This window comes from Diceros bicornis, chromosome 20 (genome assembly GCF_020826845.1).
Source record: "Diceros bicornis minor isolate mBicDic1 chromosome 20, mDicBic1.mat.cur, whole genome shotgun sequence".
In the NCBI taxonomy this organism is placed as follows: Eukaryota; Metazoa; Chordata; class Mammalia; order Perissodactyla; family Rhinocerotidae; genus Diceros; species Diceros bicornis.
The window spans coordinates 34,151,111-34,163,095 of NC_080759.1; the positions used below are offsets into that span (position 1 = coordinate 34,151,111).

The 11,985-nt window shown below is 38.7% G+C and overlaps 1 protein-coding gene across 1 annotated transcript in view; it reads right to left on the reverse strand.

Moving 5' to 3' along the window:
• TTC23L (tetratricopeptide repeat domain 23 like) overlaps window positions 1-11,985 on the reverse strand; it is a 50,843-nt gene that overhangs the window by 12,392 nt on the left and 26,466 nt on the right. Inside the window, exon 8 of the mRNA XM_058564262.1 lies at window positions 309-436. Within this exon, the coding sequence (XP_058420245.1) occupies window positions 309-436 (128 nt within the window). The remainder of the gene's footprint in view (window positions 1-308; window positions 437-11,985) is intronic.

The window sequence follows — 11,985 nt, forward strand, 5'->3', positions numbered from 1 at the left end:
CAAAAAGAGGAAGATTGGCAACAGATGTTAGCTCAGAGCCAATCTTCCTCACAGACACACACACACACACACAAAAAAATTAAATTTACAGGGCCAGAAGTTATGTGTGTCCTGGATTTGAAGGACCTTGTGTATCAAGATGCAAGAAAAATACCTTTTTTTACTAATATTGCAAGCTGTACCAGCCCTATTTTTACTTGTGGCTTTACCTGGGACTTCCCTGAGCTCCAGTTTTTGAACTGTGAGATGAAAAGCCTGTCCCAATCTAATTGAACAAACAATTACGTTTTTGAGTTGATAATATTTACCTGTTTTTCCCCATTTTGGACAAGCCATTTGCAAAATTCTTCAATGGTTGTCAGTGTTTCACAATCCTCTGGGCCCAATGTTGTTTGATACGCACTGATACTTTTTATAAAATATACTTCAACAGCATCTGCAAAAAAGGGAAACAATTATTGAAGGCAAGCTGCTAGCCCTTACAAGTGTATAATTTCAGCTTTGGCTCAAATAATTAGACATTTTCATGCTTAAAGTCCATGCCTGTCCTCATGTCAGTTCTCATAAGCAGCCTCAAAAAAGTCTGAAATATGGCTTGATGGCATCAGATGATCTGATTTTATTCTCTTGATGAAATGCATGGATTTTCTGTAGGAAAAGAAAGCTTATGTCTGAACAGTTTTATCCTAAGACCCAAAATAACCACCATATTAAACTCCCAGGTGTAATGCAAGACTATATTTTTAGCTAAATTAGAGTCTGATAGAGATTGCTGTTTACTGGGCTCCCAGTTTAGTGTGTATATGTGTGTTTGTGTGTGGGCTGGGGGAAGAGAGAGTTTTGGTTTTAAAAGTACTTTATTTTATTTATTTATTTTTTTTTAGAGATTTTATTTATTTATTTTCCCCCCAAAGCCCCAGTAGATAGTTGTATGTCATAGCTGCACATCCTTCTAGTTGCTGTATGTGGGACACGGCCTCAGCATGGCCGGAGAAGCGGTGAGTCGGTGCGCGCCCGGGATCCGAACCCGGGCCGCCAGCAGAGGAGCGCACACACTTAACCGCTAAGCCACAGGGCCGGCCCAAAAGTACTTTAAATATATAGTTGTTATTGTTTAAAAATTTACTTTTAGATGTTGTCTTTTACTCCAAACGTAATCAATCTGGAAAATGCAGAGAAGCAAAAATAAAATGAAAATTATCTCCATACACATCACTCAGGAACAGGCATTGTTAACATTTTTTTTACCACTGTATTAAGATATAATTTATTCACATTCACCCATTGTAATTGTACAACCTGATGAAGTTTTAGTAAATTCATATATAGTTATGTAATCATGATCAAAATCCAGTCAGAACATTTCCCTCACCCCCACAATGTCTCTTCACGGCTGGTTGCAGTCAATGCCTGCTCTCATCCTCAGTCTCAGGCAATCTCTGATCTGCTTTCTTTCTCTCTATATTTGCCTTTTCTAGAAATTTCATATAAATGGATTCATACAATATGTAGTCTTTTGAGGCTGGATTCTTTCACATGGCTTACTGTTTTTGAGGTTCATCCATGTTGTTTCATGAATCAGTACTTCACTCCTTTTTATTGCTGAGTAGTGTCCTATTGTATGGATATACCACATTTTGTTTACACATTCACAGGTTGATGAATATCTGTGTATGTGTGTATAGTCTATTATATTCATCCACATACTTATCAGTTCCAATTCTCTTCATTCCTTTCTGCGGATTTGAGTCACCATCTGCTGACATTTTCTTTCAGCCTAAGGGCCCCCTTTAGTATTTCTTTTAGGGCAAGACTGCTACCCACAAATCCTCTCTGGTTTTCCTTATCAGGAAATGTCTTTATCTCATCTTCATTTCTGAAGGATAGTTTTGCTGTATATACAATTCTTCATTGAATTTTATTGCAATATTTTTTGAATATATTATTCCACTACCTTCCAGCCTCCATTATTCTGATGAAAAATCAGCCATTAATGATATTGTTGTTCCCCTATATTGAGTTGTTTTTCCACTGCTGCTTTTAAGATTTTCTCTGTCATTCAGCAGTTTGACTATATCTCTAGTTGTGGTTAACTTTGTGCTTACCTACTTGGTATTGAGACTTTTGGATCTGCAGATAACGTTTTCTTCAAATTTGGGGAGCTTGGGCCATTATTTCTTTAGATAATTTTCTGCCTCATTCTGTCTCCTCTCTTTCTAGAGCTCCCATTACATGAGCTTTGGTACACCTGATGTTGTCCCACAGATCTCTTATGCTCTGTTCATCTTTCTTCAGTATCCCTTCTCTCTGTTCTTTGGATTAGATCATTTCTAGTGACCTACCTTTGAGCTACTCATTCTCTTTTCTTCCATCTCACATCTGATGTTGAGACCATTAATAAATTTTTCATTCGGTTACTATATTTTACAACACTAGAATTTCCATTTGACTGGTTTTAAAAAATAGTTTATATTACACTATTGAGATTTCCTATTTGCTAAGTAATTTTCATCATATTTTCTTTTAATTCTTTGAACAGTTTCCTTTAATTCTTTGAACACATTTATGATAGCTGCTTTGAAATCTTTCCTAAATCCAACATCTAGCCCACTTAAAGTCAATTTCTTTGACTGCTCTTTTTCTGAGTATGAGCCATGGGTTCTTGTTTCTTTGTATTATCTCTTTTTTTTGTTGAAAACTGTACATTTTAGATACTATATAGGAGCAACTACAGATTTTGATATATTTTTGTGGGCTTTTTTTCCCCAGTAAATTCCCTAGACTTAAACAGCAGAATCCAGTAAATTGCCTAGACTTAAACTGCAGACTTAAACTGCAACATCGTCTCCCCCATGGTGTTTGGATGCTAATGTCTTTGCTCTGTTGTTGTTGTTATTTTTAATAGACTTTATTTTTTATAGCAGTTTTACATTCACAGAAAAATTGAGTGGAAGGTAGAGAGATTTCCCATATAACCCTGCCCCCATATATGCACTTTTGATGGTTAATTTTATTTGTCAACTTGACTGGGCTAAGGGATGCCTAGATAGCTGATAAAACATAATTTCTGGCTGTGTCTGTGAAGGTGTTTCTGGAAGAGATTAGCATTTGAATCCGTATACTGAGTAAAGAAGATTTGCTCTTACAAACATGGGCAAGAATCATCCAATCCATTGAGGACCAACCTTCTCCTCTATCCAATGATAAATTGTCTCTCTCTCTTCTTGAGCTGGGAAATCCATCTTCTCCTGCCCTCAGACATCGGAGCTCCTGGTTCTTGGGCCTTTGGACTCCAATACTTACATAAGTGGCACCCTGATCCTCCAATTTTCAGGGCTTTCGCCTTGGACTGGGACTTATACCATTGGTTCTCCTCGTTCTCAGGCCTTTGGACTCAGACTAAATTATACCACCAGCTTTCCTGGTTCTTCAGCTTGCAGATGTTAGATTGTGGTACTTCTCATCCTCCATAACCATGTAGGCCAATTTCTATAATAAATATCCTCTTTTTTTTTCTTTTTTTTTTTGTGAGGAAGATCAGCCCTGAGCTAACATCCATGCCAATCCTCCTCTTTTTGCTGAGGAAGACCGGCTCTGAGCTAACATCCATTGCCAATCCTCCTCCTTTTTTTTTGTCCCCCCCCAACAAAGCCCCAGTAGATAGTTGTACGCCATAGTTGCACGTCCTTCTAGTTGCTGTATGCGGGACACGGCCTCACCATGGCCTGAGAAGCGGTGCCTTGGTGCGCGCCCGGGATCCGAACCCGGGCCGCCAGCAGCAGAGCGCACGCACTTAACCGCTAAGCCACGGGGCCGGCCCTATAATAAATATCCTCTTATATCTATCTATCTACGTATCCTATTAGTTATGTTTCTCTGGAGAACTCTGACTAATACAGATTTTGGTACCAGGAGTGGGCTCAACAACATGGACTTCCACTTACCAAGCCCAACCTGGTAATGGCCACCACTAAGTGCCCAATCTGCCAGTAGCAGAGACCAACACTGAGCTCCTGATATGGCAACCTACCCTAGGTGATCAGCCATCTACCTGGTAGCAGGTTGATTACATTGGACCACTTCCATCATGGAAGGGACAGTGTTTTGTCTTTACTGGAATAGACACTTACTCTGGATACAGATTTGCCTTCTCTGCATACAATGCTCTGCCAAAACTACCATCTGTGGACTTACTGAATGCCTTATCCACCATCATGGTATTCCACACAGGATTGCTTCAGATCAAGGAACTCACTTCACAGCCAAAGAAGTGCACCAGTGGGCCCATGCTCATGGAATTCACTGGTCTTACCATGTTCCTCACCACCCTCAAGCAGCTGGCCTGATAGTACAGTGGAATGGCCTTTTGAAGACTCAGTTACAGTGCCAGCTAGGTGGCAGTACTTTGCAGGGCTGGGTCAAGGTTCTCCAGAAGGCTGTATATACTCTGAATCAGTGTCCAGTATATGGTGCTGTTTCTGCAATAGCCAGGATTCACAGTTCAGGAAGCAAGGGGTAGAAATGTGAGTAGCACCACTCACTATTACCCCTAGTGACCCACTAGCAAAATGTTTGCTTCCTACTCCCACAACTTTATGCTCTGGTTGCCTAGAGGTCTCAGTTCCAGAGGGAGGAATGCTTACATCAGGAGACACAACAATAATTCCATTGAACTGGCAGTTAAGACTGCTACCTGGCCACTTTGGCTCCTCCTGTCTCTGAATCAACAGACAAGGAAAGGATTTACAGTGCTAGCTGGGGTGACTAACCTGACTACTAAGGAGAAATTGGACTACTACCCAGTGGAGGTAAGGAAGAATATGTCTGGAATACAGGTGATCCCTTAATACTTCTCTTAGTATTACTATGCCTTGTGATTAAGGTCAGTGGAAAACCATAACATTACAATCCAGGCAGGATTAGTAATGGCCCAGAACTTTCAGGAATGAAGGTTTGGGTCACCCCACCAGGTAAAGAACCAATACCAACTGAGGTGCTTGTTGAAGGCAAAGGGAATACAGAATGGGTGGTAAAAAAAAAAAAAAAAAGGTAGTTATAAATACCAGCTATGACCATATGATCAGTGACAGAAATGAGGACTGTAATTGTCATGAGTATTTCCTCCTTATTTTGTTATGAATATGTTTGTGTGTATATATACACATATAAGCACAGATCTTTGTTTTCTTTCCTCTTTTATTCCCTTATCTTGTAACATAAGATGTATTGACTTTATATAAATATTTAAGTATTGTTAATTTTACATCATAGTTTTCAAGTGATGGGATATCAGGAGAACAGTAAACATCATTGAAGGACTTTATTTCCTCTTCTGGGGAAGGGATTAGTGCATTTTCTGTTGTACCCAGGATAGTTGTGTCATGTTAGGCAAAATTATGACCTTGTTATTGTCTTTATTTGGAGATTATGTTTAAGGAGATGCATATAGGTATCAAGTTGACAAGGAGTGGATTTGTGGTGGTTAATTTTGTGTCAGCTTGACTCTTTGACTGTCCAAATAGCTGGTAGAACATTATTTCTTAGTGTATCTACGAGGGTGTCTCCAGAAGAGATTAGCATCTGAATCAGTAGACTGAGTAAAGAAGATCTGCCCTCACCAATGTGGGTGGGCATCATTCAATCCATTGAGGACCCAAATAGAACAAAAAAAGGTAGAGGAAGGGTGAATTCTCTCTCTTCTTGAGCTGGGAGATCTATCTATTGCCCGTGGATATCACATAATTGTTTTAATTCCCAGTCTGATAATTCCAACATCCCTGCCATATCTGAATATGGCTCTGATGCTTGCTCTGTCTCTTCAAACTGTGGTTTTGCCTTTTAGTATGCCTTGTAATTTTTTCTTGATAGCTGGATATGATATTCTGGATAAAAGGAACTGCTCTACATAAGCCTTTAGTAATGTGGTGGTTAGGTGTTGGGGGAAGAGAAGCACTGTACAGTTCTGATTTCTCCTTTAATTTCTTCATTGATCCATTGGTTGTTCAGTAGCATGTTGTTTAGTCTCCATATATTTGTCACTTTCCCAGCTTTTTTCTTGTAGTTGATTTCTAGTTTCATAGCATTATGGTCAGAAAAGGTGCTTGATATGATTTCAATCTTCTTAAGTTTATTGAGGCTTGCCTTGATTCCCAACATATGGTTTGTCTTTGAGAATGTTCCATGTACACTTAAGAACAATGTGGATTCTGCTGATTTTGGATAGAGTGTTCTATATATATCTATTAAGTCTATCTAGTCTAGCTTTTCATTTAATTCCACTATTTCCTTGTTGACTTTCTGTCTGAATAATCTATCCATTGATGTAAGTGGGGTGTTGAGGTCCACTACTATTATTGTGTTGCTGTTACTTTCTCCTTTTAGATCTGTTAATAGCTGCTTTATATATATTGGTGCTCCTGTGTTAGGTGCATATATATTTGTAAGTGTTATGTCCTCTTGGAGAAGTGTCCCTTTTATCATTATATACTGCCCCTGTTTGCCTCTCATTGCCTTTTTTATCTTGAAGTCTACTTTGTCTGATATAAGTATGGCAACTGCTTTCTTTTGTTTGTCATTAGTTTGGAGTATTGTCTTCAATCCCTTCACTCTGAGCCTGTGTTTGTCTTTAGAGCTGAGATGTGTTTCCTGGAGGCAGCATATTGTTGGGTCTTGTTTTTTAATCTGTCCAGCCATTCTTTGTCTTTTGATTGGGGAATTCAATCCATTTACATTTAGAGTGATTATTGATATATGAGGGCTTAATATTGCCATTTTATCACTTGTTTTCTGGCTGTTGTGTATTTCTCTTGTTTCTCATCCCATGTATTTTCGACTGCCAGTTCAGTTTGGTGTTTCTCTATGATGGTTTTCTCATTATTTATCATTCATGTATCTCTTCTGATTTTTGGTTTAGTGGTTACTGTGAAGTTTGTAGAAAAGATCTCGTAGATGAGATAGTCCATTTTCTTATAGCCTCCTATTTCCTTAGTCTAAGCAGGTTCCATCTCTTTCCTCATCCCTGTCTAAGTTATTATTGTCACAACTTATTCCATTTTGTGTTGTGAGTTTGTGATTAAAATGAAGTCATTATAGTTATTTTTGATACTTTCCTTCCCTTTATCTTTAGTGTTATAATTGTTTGCTAACCTGTTCTGATAGAGAGCTGCAATTTTCTGATTTTGTCTGTCTATCTCCTTGCTCAAGGCTTTATAAACGCTTTCTTTTTTTTTTCAGGTATGAAGGCCTTCTTGATCATATCTTGTGTGTGTCGGGGGGGGTGTCTTGTGGTTATGAACTCCCTCAGCTTTTGTTTGTCTGGGAAAGTTTTATTTCTCCATTGTATTTGAAGGATAGTTTTTTGCTGGATAGAGTATTCTTGGCTGAAAGTTTTTGTCTTTCAGAATTTTGAATATATCATTCCACTTTCTCCTACCCTGTAAGGTTTCTGCTGAGAAATCCACTGAAAGCCTGAAAGGGGTTCCTTTGTAGGTTATTTTCTTCTGCCTTGCTGCCCTTAATATATTTTCTTTGTCACTGACTTTTGCCAGTTTTACTAATATGTGCCTTGGAGAAGGTCTTTTTACATTAATGTAATTAGGATTTCTATTAGCCTCTTTTATTTATAATTCCAGTTCCTTCCCCAGGTTTGGGAAGTTCTCAGCTGTTATTTCTTTGAACAAGCTCTCTGCTCCTTTCTCCCTCTCTTCTTCCTCTAGAATACCTATAATCTTTATGTTGCATTTCCTAATTGAGTCAGATATTTCTCAGATAATTTCATTTCTTTTTAGTCTTAGTTCTCTCTCCTCCTCCATATGCAGCATTTCTATATTTCTGTCCTCTAAATTACTAATTCTGTCTTCCATAATATCAGCTCTGTTTTTTTTAAGGATTCTAGATTTTTCTTTATCTCGTTGTGGTTTTTCATCTCCAACATTTTTAATTATTTTTTTTTACAGTTTCAATCTCTTTTGTGAAGAATTCCCTCTGTTCATTAATTTTTATTCCTGAGATCATCAAACTGTCTTTCTGAGTTTCCTTGTAACTTGTTGAGTTTCTTTATAATAACTATTTTGAATTCTCTGTCATTTAGATTGTAAATTTCTGTGACTTCAGGATTGATTTCTGGGTACTTGTCATTTTCCTTCTGGTCTGGAATGTTAATATACTTCACGCTGTTTGATGGGGTGGACTTTTGCCATTGCATAGTGGTAGTATCTGGTCACAGATTCTACCTGCCACCACCAGTGGGGTGGGGCAGCAGTTATGTTTTCTGAGCACCCTGCAACCCCTGGCAGTTGTGCCTTTCTATTGGAAGCTGTGCCAACAGGTCCCATCGTGTTTGCCTGCTGGCCGCTGCTGCTTTACACGCATAGGCGCAGGAGCTCTGGCAGGGATCCCTGCTTCTCTGGCCAACTGGCCAACTGGCCAGCTGAAGTTGCACATCAGCCACCGTGTGAGATCCTACACTCTAGATTGCTACCACTCAGGAGAGAGGGGAGATCCACTTACCTCCTTCCACTGCCTCCTGGGGGGTCCAGCACCTCCACCTTCAGATGTATGTATGTATGGTTGCATGGATCTCTCAGACGTCTATTGTGTTGTGTGAATGTCCTCTGTTGGTTTATGAATGTCCTTTTCATTGTATCTTAGCAGGCAGAAACTAAGGGAAGAGCTCACTCTGCCATGATGCTGACGTCACTCCTCGCATACTACAGTTCTATGATTAGGTCTCAGTCTTTTAGTAAGCCTATGTCTCTGGACTGTGAACTTCACAAGTGCTTCTCAGTCTCCCTCTCCCTTAGGTGGGACAGGATGGAGTGTGTTTGAGTTGGGTATTTCCCTTCCCCAAGGCCAGTTGGGCTCTGAAAAAACCCCAAGAGTTAAGAGTCTGGTAAAATAGTTTCTCTGAGGACAGGCCTTGTTAAGAAGAATGCTCTGGCATATTTTAAAATGGTTACTTTTCTCTTCTCCCTGCTGGAAGCAAGGGGGGATTTTTCTCCAATATTCACTTTAAGAACCTGGTCAAGCTCCTGGAGGTAAAACTCACAAAAGCGTGGGGGCCCTTCTCTGACTGGGTACCCTTGGAATTTTTAACTCTCAGACTTGTCCACTGTGAGCTTGCATAAGTTCATCAATTACAGTTCAGATTTTCCTACCCCAATACTGGTTCCTGTGGAGATAAGTATTCTTCTCTGGTAAATTGTGATTCTCTGTATTCTCCTCTCTCTCCAATTTTGGGGGCATCAGTTTGCCCTGTGACCTCACTTCTCTAACAGATCTAAGAAGAATTATTGATTCCTCAGTGTGGTCGGCTTTTTACTTGTTAGACTGGAATGATGACTTCCAAGCTCCTACATGCTGGACCAGAAACCAAAAGTCTTTGCTTACGTTTTCATGCTTATTTTTATTTTTAGTGTGGATTCCTGGGGGTGGCCCCTGTGTCTGCATAGCTTAGTGTTGACCTACTGACTTGGGAAGAGGTTGTGCTCAAATACCTTGAGACTATCTGTCTTTCATCCTCTGTTGACTGATCTGTATGTAGATTGGGGAGGGCATTCAAAGCCCTGCCACATTTCACATCTCCTTTGGTTGTTACTTTCCACTGGACTCTCCAGTCTCCCCTGCATGTGTATGCAGTTTCCAAGTTGGCCAGGGATGTTGGGAAAGCCTATCCAGCCTTTCTATGGCTCTCATTTCCAGGTCCTTCCAGTTAAAATTTCTGACCGGCTTGCAACTCACACCAACTGAGACAGCAACTTCACGCTAGCAAATATGCAGGCTTTCCCCAATTCACTTCCTACTGAGTTTGCCACTTTTATCTGATAAATCTGTGGAGTTTTGCCCTTTCTCCAAATTGAGTCAGCCTCCTCTGCCAGCAAAGCTGCTGGTTCTCTTGGCTAGCCCCATGCTGATAAAATTGCTTTTCTCATGGACTGAGTTGGGACAGTGGATGGATGGCAGCAGCCCCAGGCAGGAAAGCCAGCAAGACTCTTTACCCAAAGCTCTAACAGTTTGAGAATAATTTGCAATTTGTTGTCTGCTTATCTATTTCCAGTGCCCTCAAATGGTTGTTTCTGACCACATGTGTGCATGTTAAGAGGATTCACAGACCTCTTCACAAAGCCATAGCCAGAAGTCTGTACCACTGTTTACATTCTGACATACATTTTGATGCATATTTACTTACTTTGCAGTTCATTTTTCATATTTACAAATATTTAACTATAAAAAATAGCATTTTTTATGTCCTATAGGTGCAAATTATTTTTTCCTTAATACTGTTTTTTTCATTAACCTTCTTTTTACTTAAAAATTCTAGCCCATTTAAAGACTATAGAATTCCATCTAGTCAATATACCAAATTTTGCATTCATTCACTGATGACATTTAGGTTGTTTCCAGTTTTTCACAATAACAAATGGAGCCACAGTGAACATCCTTATACATATTTCCTTTTCAATTTTACTAGATATTATCAAATTGGTCTCCAAATTTCCTATCAATTTACACTGTCACTCCTACTAGCTATGAAAAAGCAGACCTGTTTACCTACAATCTGGCAAATGCTAGATATTTTCAGATTTTTAAAATTTCCACATAGGATGAGTGAAAACTTGATCTCAATGTAGTTTTAAAATATATATATAGTTTTAAGATGTGTGACATTCTACCAAATTGCCCTTCAGAGAGTTTGTATCAAATTAATCTCATCAATCCTAAATGTTATCATTTTTTAAAATTTTGACAGTTTGATAGGAGAAAACTGGTATCTTTGCTTTTTTATATTTCTTGGTTATTACTATGGTTGAAACTTTTTTTCATATGATTATTGGCCATTTGTATTCTTTATGCAATTCTTGGTCTTTTTTTTTTGCCTATTTTTCTATTGTAAAGTATATGTAACTTTTAGCTCTTACATTGAGGACAGTGATCCATTTCGAGTTAATGTTTGTGTATGGTATGAGAGTGTATTATTATTATTATTATTTTTTTGGCACATAGATACCATTTGTTCCAGTTCCATTTGTTGAAAAGACTATCCTTTTCACATTGAGTTGCTTTTGCACCTTTGTCAAAAATTAATTGGCTATTTATACAGGTCTGTTTCTGGACTCTCTGTTGTGTTCCAATGATTCTGATCTCTGTCTGTCCCTTCACCAATACCAAACTCTCCTGATTACTGTTGCTTTATAGTAAATCTTAAAATCAAGTAGTATGATTCCTCCAACTGTACTATTTTTCAAAATTGTTTTAGCTATTCTAGTGTCTTTGCTTTTCCATACAAATTTTAGAGTCAGCTTGTCTATATTTACAAAAATTCCTACTGGGATTTAGATGTAATTGTGTTAAATCCATAGATCAATTTCAGAAGAACTGACATCTTTACTATATTGAGTCTTTCAATCCATGAACACAGTATGTCTCCATTTATTTAGGTCATCTCTGATGTCTTTGATCAGGGTTTTGTAGTTTTCAGCATGTAGATCCTGTACATACCTGAACTGTTTCATTTGGGAGGAAGGGCCTATTTTAAGTGGTATTTTCAAAAATTTCAGTTTCCAGTTGTGCATTGCTAACCTATAGAAATATGACTAGCTTTTGTGTGTTGATATTGTATCCTGTGATCTTGCTAAGCTTAAACTCACTTACTAGTTCTAGGAGGTTTGTAGATTCCTTGAGATTTTCTACAGAGACGGCCATGTTGTCTGCAAATAGGGACCATTTTATTTCTTCTAGACCGTGTGTCTTTTTCTCACGTATTGCACTGGTTAGGATTTCCAGTACTATGTTGAATAAGAGTAGTGAGAGTGAACATCTTGCCCTGTTGTTGATCTTAAGAGGAAAGCATGCAGTTTTTCACCATGAAGCATGATGTTAGCTGTAGGGTTTTTGTGCATGCCTTTTATCAGATTGAGGAAGTTCCCCTTCCATCATGAATGGATGCTGAATTTTGTCACATGCTTTTTCTCCATCAATTGATAAGAT